At 39.3% G+C, this 16,841-nt stretch overlaps 1 protein-coding gene across 5 annotated transcripts in view; it reads right to left on the bottom strand.

Annotated features, from left to right (window-relative positions):
- Positions 1 to 16,841, bottom strand: part of LOC589160 (fibronectin) — a 79,020-nt gene that overhangs the window by 49,800 nt on the left and 12,379 nt on the right. For all 5 annotated transcript variants that reach the window (XM_030987741.1, XM_030987736.1, XM_030987740.1 and 2 more), the window contains exons 7-12: positions 16,300 to 16,596; positions 14,825 to 15,076; positions 13,193 to 13,444; positions 11,487 to 11,741; positions 9,911 to 10,204; positions 9,088 to 9,354 (exon numbers count right to left, since the gene is read on the bottom strand). In XM_030987741.1, coding sequence (XP_030843601.1) covers positions 9,088 to 9,354; positions 9,911 to 10,204; positions 11,487 to 11,741; positions 13,193 to 13,444; positions 14,825 to 15,076; positions 16,300 to 16,596 — 1,617 coding nt within the window. The remainder of the gene's footprint in view (positions 1 to 9,087; positions 9,355 to 9,910; positions 10,205 to 11,486; positions 11,742 to 13,192; positions 13,445 to 14,824; positions 15,077 to 16,299; positions 16,597 to 16,841) is intronic.

The following is a 16,841-nucleotide window of genomic DNA, read 5'->3' as shown; positions in this document are numbered from 1 at the left end:
GGCGGCATACGCAATAATCATGGACCTACTAATGCTATAATGTACTTATTTATCGTTTCCCGTAACATTTGGTTGTTTACCGTAACAAGAGCAATAAAACCGGAACAAATACAGCAAAACTGTAACAGTTAGCATCCCTGCACTCTATTCACAATATCAGCTAGAAATATCACTTTAATATATTGTCAGTAAATACCAAAAAAATGACTTGGGGATCAGTACACTAGTCGACACATGTGCATGTACGCTAGTCCATTGGCCAGACCAGATATTGGTACCACCAGAGGTGGCAAAACCTTTGTACTTTTTTTGTTTGTTGGGCATATATACGTGTAAAAAGTTATGAAAGCATTACCGAATGGACAGCTTAGTCGTATAATCAGCAGTTTCCATGGCAACACAACAATAAAACCAGTATTATTCAAAGAAACAGTTAAGTAATTTACATATTATAAAAACACTCTTGAATGCATAAAAATGTACGGTTTAGAATACCTCACCATAAAGGAAAGTAATGAAATAATGCAAATTACATTACCATTTATAACAGTTGCCATGGTAATGGCCCCAGAATAGCCTAAAATCAAGAATTTTGGAGCAATTTCAGTATTATATTACACAATATACTCATTCGAGACAAGTTAAAGCCCCCTTTCCAAAATAATGACAAAACTATATGACTAATATATCATATAAGCCAAGAATATGCTATATAGTACCTTCCCATTGTTACCATGGCAACATGAATTAGAGTTAACAAGATGCCCTGTAGGGTACGATATGCCATATTTTGGCTATATCTTGGGATAGGAGAGGTGTTGAAAGTTCATTTTGATGTCTATACCCAGGTTTTCAGGCACAGGGAGCACAGCTAAAGCATTATTTTCGACATTAACATAGGACATGTAATTTTGGACATTAACATAGGATTGTAAATAGGTTAAGTTTTTTCTGCCAACCTCCTCCCTACTAATGCTTTACTTGACATTAATTTTGCCCTACTTAAATTATGGTATTATTGTTTGGGGTAATACATACGATTCTTATCTTCATAGAATACTACTTCTACAAACAAAAAGCTATGCGTGTTATTTGTAACACTTCCTGGAGATCCCATACTGACGTTTCATTTGTTGAAAATAATGTGTTGAAAATAAATGATTTATATCGTTATAGCCTCAGTCAGTTTATGTACCAGTTAAATAATAATACGCTACCCTCAGCCTTCAATTTAATATTAATCAAAAATAAATCTATACACAAATACCCTACGCGCCAATCTGACGAATTTCATCTGCCATTAACTAGAACTTTACTTGCTAAATCCATATTCACTTACGCAGGCCCGAAGCTATGGACCATTCTTGATGTTAGCATCAAGAATGCCCCCAGTTTAAATTCTTTTAAATTAAAAATTAAAAAATTCCTTTTTGCGTAATTATCAAGCATTATGTGTGTTATAGGTAAGAGCCCTGCTCTCTCTCGTTCCTTGTCTTCCTTCTTTCCCTGTCCCTTTCACTCCTTCTATGTTATGTCTATTTGGCTGTGTATTTGAGCGTTCCTTTATTGATATACCTTTTTTATATAAGTTATAGGGGGCTGCAATCTACAAGCCCAGCTTTTCAGCAGTCCCCTCCATGACCAACCTGTTTTATATGCCTGTTGTACACTGTGGACCAATTACAAATATATTGTTAAGTTTCATTGTTTTACTATGTACAATGCAATCCCATGTACTTTATTTATTTTGTTGGAAATGGAAATAAACAAAACGAAACGAACGATCAACGAACATCACCGCTATTTTTCATACATTTGCATAAAATCAGAGCAAAATTACCATAAAAGTATTCTGCCACTGCATATTACAAGCTGTTTCTTAGAGTTTAGAAAGATATAACATTGTGATGACAACATTAGATGCCAGAAAACTTCATTTGACTCTATGCAATGCTGGAACCAGCACAGATCATCCATCTCATTAATTCTTTTGCTATTGTATCAAAACTGTCCCGAAGAATATTACAAGTAAAATGAGAATAAATGAGTCAAAGGTAAATATAAATGCTAGAAAATTTGTGTCTGTTTATCAAAACGCCTTCTTTGTGCAGAAATATTACAGGCGATTTGCACAAAGTCTCAGAAACTATTTTGTCACATCCTCCCTTTCCTATTTTTTTAAAACTCTCTTTGACAAGAAAGGTGTGATTGAATTTAAGTAGTCCGTTTGGACACAAATCAATTCACATTCTCAAAGCCAGAAAAAAACATGTATATGCCTTTGAGACTGTACATTGATTGTTCAAAAAGATGTAACTGATAAAATATATCTAGTACATCTTCGAGTTTAACCTACAAGTGTCCTTTCCATGTGATCTGGAATTTTAAGCCTATACCCTAAGTTGTCACCATGACCTAATGGCAGCTTATTTGTCAATTAGATACTGGTGACTTGTGGTAAATAGATCACACACAATCACAGGTCACCGACTTTTCTTTTGTTTGCAACAACCTTTCTTTGTCTTCATCCTGAATTGACAAGAAGGAAGAAAGCAATATCTACTACATGTATTTTCATCCTCGCCATATTGCAGCCTGGTAGTTCGCGCGAAGAACATGCATGCGCAAAGAGTCTTTGCATGGAGGTAGCTGGCTGGATTCTACCTCTCCTCATTTTGCTTAGAAGAGATGGTAGCGGAGTTCATTGATCCGGTCTCAGATTGTGGATGTGAATGCATACATTTCAACACACAAACTCTTGTATCTTGTCAATTAGCTTTGTTGAAACATCCCATTCTTCACCAAAATGCTAGAGCTTCAGTGCACCCAGCTGTCCACGTCCTGCAAACACACTATAATGTCGCAGACAGTAAGGCAGGGGTTAGAGCCTGGCAGACATCTTCACCCAAAAAGCTTGCTAGTTTGCAAACATAAATGTACCTGATGTGGTTCTTTGTCCAGCCAGACTTCTCAGAAAGCAGGTCAGCTTCTTGCTATTAAAATTAGCTGTCCCATGGTGCCTGTTAGTGGCCAAAGAGACCAGGCGAGACCCGGCAAAAGTTGTGGGCATGCCCAAAACTTTTGCCGTGTGGATACAAGCGGTGGCACACGGTGAGAACCCGGTATGAGGACTATAAGAGGATGGTGGGCTGGTACGAGGCCATTATGGACCCGTTCGTGGGGCAGTGAGAACAGTGACGATGTGTCATATTTTGTCCAACGGGCTGTTACTGTATACCGACCTCGTTACAGGTTCTCGTCGGGCTCTCACCGTTCGCTCATCGTTGACACACCACCTCATACCGGCTCACCGATCATTAACGGTCAACCGCTCTCTTAACGACCTAATAACGTCATCTTACTGCTTACCACTCCACCATCCTCATAACGTCTCAATACAGGCCTAGCTGCATGTTGCCATGTTTTACATTGTGCCCGTTTAGAAACCGTGCCAGACACCGTGACTTCATATTTCACTGTAAAAAAAATGCTTCCTCTGTGGTTTCCTGCGGATCGAGCTTCCTAGCTTTACCCCCTACTTTCCCTCCATGTAGAGGCGCCGCTCCAATGGGGGGGGGGGGGGGGGGGGCTGGTATGCACAGTGCCCCCACCCCATTTTTGAAGAACCCCAGAGTGCCCCTTTGAACATAGGAAAATTGCCACTTTTACTTTGACAAGTGCACCTATTACTTTAATAAAGTGCCCCCTTGTAGGTGCCCTTTTTGTTGGCCCCCCTCTAATTTGTTACTCTGCCACCCCTGCTTCCATGTGTAGGCATTATGAAGAATTATGAAGATTTATGAATAATTGTTGAATAGAACGATGAGGACGTACATCCGTGAACTCGAGAACTGAAGTGTGACCGGTAGCTAGGGTAAGTGCCCAGCATTTTTATACCATGTGTGACGTCTTCAAGGCCAAGCGATGTTCAGCGAACGGCCCTTTTATGGTTGCGTTCCGGGCGGTAAGCATCAGGTACCCACCCGGGGTGGATCTGGTGAGACCTGCATGGCGAGGAAAAGGCCAACACGGTGACACTAGCTGGTACGAGCACATTGTAAGCAGTAAGGAACCAGTTTGGAGGCGGAATGGAAACGATGAGGGCACAGTGGAAAAATGATTATAAAAAAAATCGCTGCGGCCCTAGACATTTTCACCGCTTGTCATTTAAATCAAATGTTATGGGCCCATTGGGCTTAGCCGGTGCCATGGGACACTGAGCACGATAATACAGACACAGATTATCAGCACATCTGTGTCTTCGGCTGTGATTATTATGAATCTGTATCCATCCCCCGCAGTATGCCATGCATGAAAAAGCATTCGTGTGTCAGCTTATGTTGTCTTCAGAGTTATGATTTCTTCATAGTACTTCTCCACTTGCCACATAAAGTGACTTATCATGAAGGCTCTCCCTCTCTGCAGGCTGCTTCCACTGATCGACCAAGAATTTGATGAGGCATATTTTGTTTTCAGGGTTTCTCAGGAATTGTTTCCAGTGCAAAATGTTGTGACAAGGTGCAATGTTCTTCCACTGCAGTTCCAGCGATGGAACCTCTGTTGCATCTCTCTGCATTCTTGATGGACTCATCCCTGTAGACATCGAACACAACATCAGTGCCTTCATGCAGAGCTAGTATCAGTGTAGCATCTGTTAGATGTGCAAATGACTTGCCATCCCCTTTGAGTCTATGGACAAGGCTCATTCCATCAATGATACAAGCTGCTAGTGACACAATTTTCTCCAGCTCGGTATGTATTGCGCAGAGAGCAAAGCTGTTGCCAGTGACCACGGTATTGGTCCGAGTGGGCGTGCTAGAACCTCTCTAATAGATAGCGCTCTGCTGGGAGCAATGATGATCATGCGCCCAAAGAGGTTTCGGTCTGCCTTCACAATTACCTGATTCCCTTTAGCTCTGTAACCAGCCTGCTTTTTATTGATGTTGAGGAAGGTCTTCAGGCTCTCTTTTTTCATCTTGTCATGAAAATTTACCTTGGGTTGTTCTTTTTCCAAACGATCTTTTCAGTATGCTTCTTTTCCAACTTTGTGAACTTTCAGCAGGTCATTGGCAATATGTGGTGGGGCCAGGATACAGTAGACAAGTTGACCAACCCCGTTTCATCATGGCTCGAGCTCAGCTGTTCTCGAATAGTTCCCTAAATGAACAAACATAGGTCTCATCTTTTCTTATCCGGCTTAGTTGCAGGTCCGGATAATTAAAGTGGTGAACTTTTTCTGCTGACCATGTCTCTCAACTCCCTCAAAATAATATGAGCCTCTGTACTCAGATGTCAGGTAGTACCTACTGTCAGCTCCTGGTTTTAGGCTGAAGCCTGTTGTCCCCCCCCCCCCTAGTGGTCTGTGTGTCCTTGTTGATGGTTTCTTCAATTTTCTGGTCGACTGGGATTCTGCCAAAGAGGTCCTACCAAGTTGTACAGAAAATCTCTGTTCCTGCATGAATTGTTCATGCACATCTCGCCGATCAATTGGCCAGCCGGGACATATGTGCATAATAACTATAGTAGGGAAGAAAGCGTGCATAGTTCAGTTTGTCGTCGGCGAAGCACCAGGGAATCATTGCACGAATGAAAGCGAGGTGCAGCACCCAGACACCCTCTCTAGATGCCCGAACCAGACCTACCATAACCTCGACGATGTCCACATATGACATCCAGAAGGCCGAGAGGGTCCAATTCTCCTGTATCACGTAATCAAGGTAGACATCAAACAGCTTGAAGATGGGCTCAAAGGACTGATTCTCCGTCATCTCACAGCCAGCAGCTTGTGAAACATCTCCAGATGGGCTGTTCTCGACTATGAGGCTTTCTTCCAGGTGAACCTGGTCGTCAGTGTGGTTAGTTTCTAGACAGGGTAGAAAGCCTTTCCATGCCTGTCGCATAAATGCCTCGTACAACAACTTGACTGCACGGTTGTACTTGCCGCATTCCATCACTCCAGCTACAGAGCTAATAGCAATGACACCTGACTCTACACATAGGTCCCTTAGTCCAGCACCTTGAAACATCTTCTCAATGGGTGACCATGCACAGTGTGCATATGCCAAGAGATATACATCCCAGGGTCTTCAAAGTTTTGATACAATAGCAAACAAATGGTCATTAAGCAGATGAATCTGTGCTGGTTCCAGCATTGCATACAATATACTGAAGTTTTCTGGCATCTAATGTAGTCATCACAATGTTATATCTTTCTAAACCATAAGAAACAGCTTTTTGAATATGCAGTGGCAGAAAACTGTTATGGTCATTTTGCTCTGTTTTTATGCAAATGTATGAAAAATAGCGGTGATGTCCTATGTTAATGTCCAAAATAATGCTTTAGCTGTGTTCCCTGTGCCTGAAAACCTGGGTATAGACATCAAAATGAACTTTCAACACCTCTCCTATCCCAAGATACAGCCAAAATATGGCATATAATACCCCACAGGGCATTTTGTTAACTCTAATTCATGTTGCCATGGTAACATCGGGAAGGTACAGTTTCATATGCTTGGCTTATATGATAGATTAGTCATATAGTTTTTTAATAATTTGGAAAGGGTACTTAAACTTGTCCTGAATGGGCATATTGTTTTTCATATTACTGAAATTACTCAAAAATCCTTGATTTTAGGCTATCCTGGGGTCGTTACCATGCCAACCATTATAAATGGTAATGCAATTTGCATTTCATTACTTTTCTTCATGGTGAGGTATTCTAAACTTTCATTCTCTGGGCCTGAAAACCAGGATATAGACACCAAAATGAACTTTCAACGCCTCTCCAATGCCAAAATATAGCCAAAATATGGCATATAGTACCGTACTGGGCATCTTGTTAACTCTAATTCATGTTGCCATGGTAATAATGGGAAGGTACTATAGAGCATATTCTTGGCTTATATGATGTATTAGTCATAAAGTTTTGTCATTAATTTGGAAAGGGGACTTTTACTTGTCTTGAATGAGTGTATTGTGTAATATATTACTGAAATTACTCCAAAATTCTTGATTTTAGGCTATTCTGGGGTCGTTACCATGGCAACCATTATAAATGGTGATGTAAGTTGCATTTCATTACTTTCCTTTATGGTGAGGTATTCTAAACTGTATATTTTCACGCATTCAAAAGTGTTTTTATAATTTGTAAATGACTTTAACTGTTTCTTTGAATAATACCGGTTTTATTGTTGTGTAGCCATGGAAACTGCTGATTATATGACTAAGCTGCCAGTCTGGAAATGCTATCATATCAAAATATTATGTATAGATGTAGGACATTTCAAAATGCATAAGTAGATCTTGCCACCTTGAGTGGTACCAATAACTCAAATTTCTGGTCTTGGCCCATGGACTATAGGGGGCTTACAGAACCCAAGTCAGACCTGGGCGGTATTCTGAAAATTGTTGTAAGTTTTGTGTTATCTTTTGTTGTATCTTCCAGAGATAACACAGCGCTAATATTGTTGTAAGTTGGTATTCTGAACATTGTTGTATCCCTGTGTTATCTCTTGAAGGACCGCCTCTATCTTATCTTTGACCCAAACCTTCAATTAAGCGGGCGCAGGGCGCAAATTTGCGCCAATAAAACCACCAATTGCGCCCATAGTCATCTAAAACTAGACAGCAAGGCGCAAGTGTTTGCCATGAAAATGCGCCCATGAATTAATAGAACAGAAAAAATACACGAATCACAAACAGTTTGCTGTGCACAAGCTCTCTACTAGCTTTGTATTTATGCTTTAATAAGGCGCTAGTGTTTCCGTCAAAATGCACCCTTTGTTACTATAGGCTAGCGCACGTACGTACGTAGATCTACTCACGTTCAGATGATGCGATCGCTAGATGGTGCTGTGGCGCACGCACGTACGTACAAATGTATCGAAGGATCAAGAAAACAAATCGTCAAATGGAGAAATAAACAAGCATTCAAATAGTCATTAGAGATCTGTTGAGGTTTGTTTGTAGGTCAAGTTTATTATTTCATCTCAAATAGAATTTAGAATTCTCTTATTGATAAGTTGAGAACACCTACGAGTTCTCGATCGTAGTTACTCTCATTTCGCCAACAGCCGACCTAGCCTTGTTTTGGCAAAAAGCTAGCCGGCAAGCTTCCCACCGCAAACCTTTCGAGTCCCGATAAATTTGCGCACTGCAAATCCCCGAAGGTGCATTGGTCTTGTTGGCAAACTCCCAGCCCGCTAGCTTCCCACCAAGGACCTTTCGCGGTATGGCGAGAGTGTGTGTGCGAGGAACGCTTTTGGTTTTCGAGAATGCACGTTACGCAACTTTATGATTTTTAGTAAGAATATTTGGTCAGTTTTCTTCTTATTTCTTTGGTTATACAACAATTAAAAAGATAATTCTTCAAATTTGCTCCTACTGCCGAGAGTGTGACGGAAGGTTTGTGTGTGAGGTGCGATTTTGATTTGGGATAAACTTCCCAAGTCCTTATGACTTTCGATGTTTGTGAAATTGCCAATTTATTTATTCATTTGCTCATCAATATTTTTGGTTACTTTAAAATACTGTATAATGTGCAAGTTGATGTTCTTAATCAATCTTTTCTGTTGATCTTGTTAAGATTAAAAAGTAATTAAATTTATCGTAGATCTAAATCTATTCACATTATGAAATTAACATTGTATCTTTGAACATATTTAACTTGTGTAATTAGTTGTCATTATCTGTTTTGGGAAAATTGACCCTGGTTCTTAAGAAATTGCCCCTTGCTCTGGTAAATCCCTGTGGGCACGGGGCAACTTTTAAAAATAAATTGCCCCTTGCTCCTGGCTGCTTAATCTAAGGCTTGAGGACACTGCTAAAGTTTAAATTTGACACATAGGACTTACATGACATATTCATAATTCCAGCAAAGTTCTACAGAATCTGATGTTGACTGCAAAAGGGACATAGTATCTTTAAGGCTAGTTTGGATATAAGGCGGTAAATTGCCACATTAAAAACAACGCCAAGGTCTTTTTTACATGTAAATGAATGGCAACTGAGTGCAACAAAGATCCTGCGCATATTCACTGAGCTCTGTGTTACTGCAGTATTGAAGGTCATATCTGAACAAAGCTTTACTTGTTTGCGTGAAAATGACATCCTCCATTGTCCCGTCATTGTATTCTACGAAGACCACATATCTCCTGCCAGGTACCAGCCCCTCGAAGGTGTAGAACAGCGGGCACGTCTGGTTGGTTGGGAGACACATGGGCAAGTCACCTCGTAGGGTGCTGCAGAGTTCCTTCAGACACACTTGCTGACCGTTGGTGGCAGCATGTAGCCAGATGACCTGAAGGTTGGTGCTGTTGGTGCTGGAGACGTGGGGCTCGTTGTTGTCGTATTGACCTGTTGGAAGGTTTAGCATTCAAGATCCAGATTTAAGAAGCAGGTTTTATTGTCAATATATACATGTGGTTAGAAACATGACTTCCATAGGGTTACATACAACATAGGCATATGCAATTTAAAGGTTTGAAGACTGAGAAACTGTGGTGGAAGTGGTAATGAGAAGTAAATTGAGAAGGATGGGTCATGTGTTGAGAAGGGAAGATGATGAATGTGTGGAATCTGGAGGTGGATGGCATAAGAGAGATAGGAAGATAAAGGTTAGTCTAAATAAGAAGGACGCTTGAGACAAGAAGAAGTGAAGAGAGGGAGTGTCATCACCACACGAAAGTCAGTAAGAGGGAAAATGCTGACTTTATACAAATTACCCAGATAGTAAAATTAGAAATACACATGTACATGTAGCCTATTGGTCCTGATATGCTAAAAATAGATATCTATATCTAATATACCGGTAATTGCCATCTCTACGAAAATCGGATCGCACAAATATAGCATAGTGTGCGGTGGGCTTAACTTATTCTTGCACAACGAAAAAACCCAACCTCTGGCTTACCTGTTGTGATCGAGATTGACTGTGCAGAATCGCTTGTCTGTTCACCAAACCCGTCAGCTGCATCCAAAACAGTCTCTACCTCAAAAACGTACTCCGTGTTGGGTCTCAGACACCCCTGGCTGTACGTCAGGTCCAAGCTGTTACTCGGAATCGTGGATACAAGTTCTCTTCTGAAAGAAAAAGGGGCATAGTACATCCTGTAGGATGAGAAGGTTGTGTTGGTAGGGGCCCACTCAAAGGACAGACTGAAAGGTCCTACGCTGGTCAGGATTGGTGGCTGTGGGGTTTCAGGATCTGTAAATTTAAAAAAATGATAAAAACCGTCACTATCATGTAATTTTTGGTTAGGCAGGAATTCCCAAATACCAAGTACCTCTGACAGGATGTATTAAACTGTGCTTCACTAGAGCAAGGCGAGATTAGACATCACTATCATCAGAGTACTATTTTATCTGGTAAGGCAGCGATCTTCAATTACCAAGCCCCTTTGAGGTATGACACTTTCATTACCGTAAATCTCAGCCGCTATGCAAAACTCGCCAACATTTCATGCATGCAAAAGTTTTGGGTTTTACAGAAGGTTCTTATGGAGCCTGGTCAAGGACTTCAAAAACAATTATCATTTAAAAAATTGAAAAACAGAACATTTTCATGCCTGAAATTTGCAAATTTTGCAAATGATCAGGAGACAGGAAGTTTGGGGTTTCTGAATTTGGAGGTGAATATGTGTCACGAAGAAGAATTGTATGCAAGCAAAAATGTAACCATTGAGGCAGTATTTGCTATATGTACATGCTTTGTATTTCATTAAAATCATCTTTCGCAATGACATAACAGTTGCCTTCTCAGTCAAATGCGCACAGCTATTAAGACAACGTAAGCAGCTGATATGCGTATGGAAGCATTGGTGATTCAATAGGATATGCCTTTACAGAATATCCTATTTTATGTAGCTCTAAACAGCAAAATGGTGGCAAGAAAAGACATATAGAGAACGAAAAAGGCATGATAATAATCAGTAATGTCAGTGAGTTAAAAATTCTTATTTCATACATTTCATGAAAGTTTTGGTCATATCAGGTCTAATCAAAGTTATATTACAGCTCCATATCATTACTGTATGGCCTACATGTACACACAGTGAATCAAATTGCCAAGGCTGTCATAGCCCCCACACGGGTTGTTTTATTTTCATTTGTCATGACTTTCCACAACTTTCTGGAAAGAATTTTCATTTTCCATGACTATGGAAACCCTGAAGTAATATATGCAATAATTTATAAAATACTCTACATCATAAACAACCATTATGTAGCACCTTTATCGAAAGTTACAAGGCACTGTCCCTTTCATCTAATGACAAATTAAGAAGAATTGTAGAGGTTTGTATTCAGTGTTTTTAAAGAAGTGAAGTGAAGTAGTATTTCTCAAAGTGCAGGGAGTTTGTTCAATGCACGCCGAGCAATGGATTGGAAGGATTTGACGTCGTAACTTTAAAATAAATATATCAGTATTATGATAACCATCAAATATAATAGAAAGGTGAAAGAGCAAGCTTGGATACACATGTACTTACTTGTTCGAACAGAATTATTTGCCACCACAAATGCAAAAGTGGAATCGTAGATAGTGAAAACATAAATCTGTGATGACTTCACACCTTCTGTTACGATGAGCATGTTGCCATCGGGACTCGGGGCAGAAAGTATGTTTGTCTCAGTTCCTATCATGATAAATAGCTCATATGGCGGTGAACCACTGTCCGGCCAAATGGCAGTCATAGATGAAGAAGTCACATCTACAAAGACGAGCTCCCCGGTCGTCAAAATATCTACGGATCAAATGTAGTTATACAAGATAAACGCTACTTCGTCTCCAGTATGATACTGCCTACATGTTCAAAGTATATTCAATGATCACCCCAAAATCTAAAAAGTTTATCCTTAAATAATTATATATACTAGATTGAAGTTATCGCAGTAACAAGATATTTTCTGGAAATTTTTTACTCTGTAAAAACTCTGTGACCTTTGACCAATTACACAAAATTAGTCAAATTAAAGTCACGCAATACTCTGTTATGGATGAACAATTTTTATTTTTATATGATATAATTTTTGCAAAGACAGGTCAAGCAGCATGTCATGAAGGCAACATTTATATTACTACATGTACAATCTTAGAGGAGGTCATGTATTTGAATTTTATGACTTGAAATTATCAATATTTGAGAAAAAATTATTTAAAAAATGCTTTTTGGAACACAATGGCTTTGGAACATTACTCATTTCCTGTCTTGATCAGCTCCATGACAACCCTATTACCATCAGTATAGATTAATCTTTCACCAGAAACAGATAAATAATCTTGAAGTCTTTGGTATATCGACTCAAAGATGTGGCACAGAGGGATTCTCTGTGTGGCATAAAAAGAGTTAAAGTGGGTATGATTAAAGATATGATGCGGTAAACCCCCACATTAAACCCCTAGGTTTTCTTTATCGTGTAAATTAATTGCAACTGCGCCCAACAGAGGTTTACTGAGCTCTGTGTCTCAAGATACAGAAATATGATGCATATTACAGTTTACGTCAACATGAAAAAATGCTGCGGTTTTGCAGCGTCATATCAGGACGAGCCTTAACCCTAATGAGGCGGTGGGGGGGGGGGGATTATGGCCCCCTCCCTAAGATCTCGGCCTTGAAACGGCCGATCGCAACAAAAATTTGAATGCAAGTCTAGGGAAATGTATAGAATATTATGGTATTTTCATTTTTTTTTTGAAAAATTCACTCATTTGTATATTTATGGTAAATTATGCAAATAAGGTCATCAAATTCACATTTGTACCCTTTAATCATATATTCTCCATATTTAAACATTCGTTTTCACTATATATACTTTTTAGACCATTTGGAATAATAATACCAAAACAAGAATTTGAAGACCCCCAAAACAAACACCTAAACTATAAACAAGACCAAATAACCAATGTTTTATCTCTTTTTTGAAAAAATGATATTTCCATATGTTTTGTACACAAATCATTAAAATTAGCAATTTTCGGGTTGACATGCAAAGACAAAAGTTCATGTGACTTTGTAACGGTATGTCTGATTTTCGAAAAATTTGTTTCTAAAGATGCGCAAGAAGCAAAAGAAATTAGTCACCAAGTGGCAGGGCGTCATCCTTAAGCGTTCCTGAACAATCAGAAAAATCGCGGAGAGGGGGGGGGGGCATAATGTCCCCCGGTCTGATTAGGGTTTAAGAAGGACATTCTTACCAGTTATGACCTGGAACTCAATCGGATCGCTTATTTGCTGATATAGCCCAGTGCCACTGATAGCCACAATAGACACATTGTAGTCCGTGCCTGGCAGGAGGTTCGTAACCTCGATGAAGTTCTGATCCGTGTCGAGGGTTGGGTTTATTGTCACCCTGTAGAAGGTGACGATGCCACTTGGTGTTCCCCATTGGAGACGGACAGACGTGACACCAGCAGATGGTGAGCTGCCATCGACAGGTGGCAACGGTTCTGCAATTGTTAAAGTACAAAGAAGAACATTATAAAAGTGTCAGATAATACACATAGCTACACACTGTATGATCCTGACTTTATTGCAGGGAAAAAATGTACACAGTATGCCATAAATAGGATTTCATGTCTATTTTTTGGCAACTGGTATAAGAGAAGAAAAATATTGCATCCAGCTGTTGGTTAAGATCCAACATTGCAGTACAAAAAAAAAATTACATGTGTCAAAAATGTCTAATACCAGGCTAATGAAAAGCGCTATATAAGAACTAGCTATTATTATTATTATTAATAATACTATTAGTAATTTGTAGGCACCTTGAGCATCCCCTGTTGTGCTTTAAACCTCAATGTACAGTTTAAATTAAAAGATGTGTTTTTTTAGCTGTGATTAAAAGAATATAGTATTTTGGGGAATGCACAGGGGGTGCGTATATTTGTGAGACTTAAGTTTTAACAATTCTTCACTACAACTAAGAGCCTGAGCAATATACGCTTTATAGACAATCAATGGAATCTTGAATAGCATTCTGTGACATAATGGTAGCCAGTGCAGAGCTCTCACCAGAAGAGTGATCCATGAGAATTTGGAGCCACCACAAATCAGTTTTGTACAAGTGTTATTAAACATACAGGGTGGTATTCCCGAAAGTGGACTAACTTTAGTCCATGGTTTAATCCACCGACTAAGTATGGAATGCCAAGTGTCCAAATGAATATGTTTTGAATAATTTAATCTGTCACTAAATTTTAAAAAAATGTAATAACATAATTAATAAACGACAATATAACTATGATATAATTATGTTATCATGCTAATTTAGGGACATTTCAATTCATTCAAAAATATATTCATATGGACAGTTGGCAGTCCATACTTAGTCGGTGGATTAAACCATGGACTAAGGTTAGTCCACTTTAGAGAATACCACCCACAATTATTATTATTATGAAACAGGGTGCTAGAATCACTAGAGGTTGATATCCATGCCTAATATGGTGGGTGTCATGGTGTACTACCGGTATGTTTATTATTGTTATTGTTGTTATTATTATTATGATCAGTAGTTATATTAAATAATAGTAGTAGTAAGAGTAAGAGTAAGAGTAGAAGTAGAAGTAAAGAATCATAGTAGTAGCATCTTTATGATCATCATTAATTAGTATAATCAAAATATTAGTTTTAGAAGTAGTAGAAGTAGTATAGTTTTAATAGTAGTAGTAGAAGTAGTAGTAGTAATAGTAGTAGTGGGAGTTGAAGTAGTTGTAGTAGTAGTAGTAGTAGTAGTAGTAGTGGTAGTAGTAGTAGTAGTAGTAGTAGTAGTAGTAGGAGTAGTTGTATTAGTAGGAGGAAACAGGGCCCTAGAATCACTGACTTACTTGCTCTTTCCTTAAGGGTGAATGTGACGTCTGTGCCTACAATGGTGGAGGTGATGGTGTATAGCTGTCCAGGGATGACATTGCTGTAGACTCCTGTCAGACTATCCTCGTTGAAGCTGATCACAGGGCCAGGTGGCTCTACCGCAAAGGCATAAGCCTCGAATCCTTCCAGGGCACTGGCGTTACCCACAACGAAGGGGATCTCATTGACAGTTACATTCGTGGGAGATACTTCCCCAGCTACCAGTGACTCTGTCGGTGAGAAGGAGAAATTCAAAATGAAAACACATACATGTAGGACTTACATGAATGGGATATGTGTCAGAGTTTCATTCTCCATCCTCACCCTGAAATTTACAAAATAATTCATTCTTATATACTCTCTGGTTACATGCAAATAACATTAAATCCTGATTGATTAAAGATTGTGAATGACAATGGGAAGATGACAAAAACAAATTTAAGGAGAGCATGAAGCCTGTTGATGTACACTGTTGCTCATAAAGTTGGAATATTTTTTTTACCCCAATTTATGGAATTATTTTGACAATGATTATTTTGACCATGACTGTACGCAGCGGGGGCTAGGGTAGGGGGCAGTTCCCACAAATAAAAAAACAAATAAAATGCAATAAATTTTCAATAATTCAGTGCATTTTACCCTGGTCCCCAACATAAAAAAATCGTCTGTACAGCCATACATTATGGCTCAAGGCATGGGCACACAAAACATTTTTTTCTGTTGGGGACCGGGGGGAAATTCAATGAATTATTGATAATCTATTGCATTTTCTTTTTTTCTTTTTTAATTTGTGGGAAGTGCCCCCTACCCCAGCCCCTACTGAGTACAGTCATGGTTCAGTCGCAAAGCAATGGCCTCGTAACTGTGAGGCCCCAGGATCAAAACGTGTCGATGTGCTATATTACTGCCCTTTTGCGAGGCATTAATCCTCATTACTGTCATTTATGATGGGCATAGGCCCCCTAGTTGATAAGCATAGTAGCATACACATGCTTTAGCAGTCATGCAAAACAAAGGCTGGCAGTGCTTATTTGATGTCATTTTTGACGGAATATTTGTTTGTCTTTTGATGATGCAGACTGATGTGTTGTCAAGGCCAAATAAATTTTTTAGTAACTCTCAATACCGGAAATCAAGAAAACTTTTTACACCATGGACATAATCTTGAACAATGTAGTTTTCAACACAAAATGCGGTGTTAAAATTTTAAATTACATAAACAAAGGTTCTGTTGTCTGTGTACTCTTTCACATTATACACGTTTGGGATTTTTTAATGTAAAAGGTAGCATTTGAAGGCTTGTGAATAACAAAATACTCAACTTTAATATTTCTCACTATTTTTAGTTGTTTTTGTTAATGAATTTGTATTGCTGTCATAGACACAGATGTTTCATTTTATCAGAATCACAGTTACTTGTATGCACAGACATAGGTACTCCAGCCATACTCACTAGTGACAGCGTTTTGAATACAGGGCACGGCCCCAAACTGCTGAGGAAAGTTGTTTGTGTCATCAGCTGCCAACCTTGAAATAACTGCCAGTGTGAGTTCGGTTTCTGGTGGGACCCTTATCTTAACCACTTCTGGGTTGTCTGTGGGAGGAACTGCCTCTTCTTGCACGAGGCCACCCTGTGAATCGGTGACGGTCACCTGGTAGCCATCGTTACTGCCAGGGGCTAAGGCTGACCAAGTAAAAGTGTAGCCTGAAGACGTGGTCTCCACGGAACAACTTTCAATTGAAGGAGGATCTGAACGAACATAAATTTGTTAGAGATACACGATGTAAATATGTGGCCATTTTCATAATGTAATCAACTTAACCCTATAAAGCCTAGGAGCCGCCCCCCCCCCCCCCTCTACATTTTTCGCGTTAATTTGTTAATGCCAAAGAATCTTGCAGTGAAATTTTGTGACTCTTTTCTTTCGAGTCCTGCGCATGTTTAAAAACAAATTTTCAAAAAATTGGACCTACCGTTACAAAGTCATGTGACAT

Source organism: Strongylocentrotus purpuratus, unplaced genomic scaffold (genome assembly GCF_000002235.5).
Source record: "Strongylocentrotus purpuratus isolate Spur 01 unplaced genomic scaffold, Spur_5.0 spur5_scaffold_17, whole genome shotgun sequence".
NCBI classification, from domain to species: Eukaryota; Metazoa; Echinodermata; class Echinoidea; order Camarodonta; family Strongylocentrotidae; genus Strongylocentrotus; species Strongylocentrotus purpuratus.
Note: the sequence above shows the minus strand (reverse complement) of the source record. Positions and strands in the feature narration are given on the sequence as shown.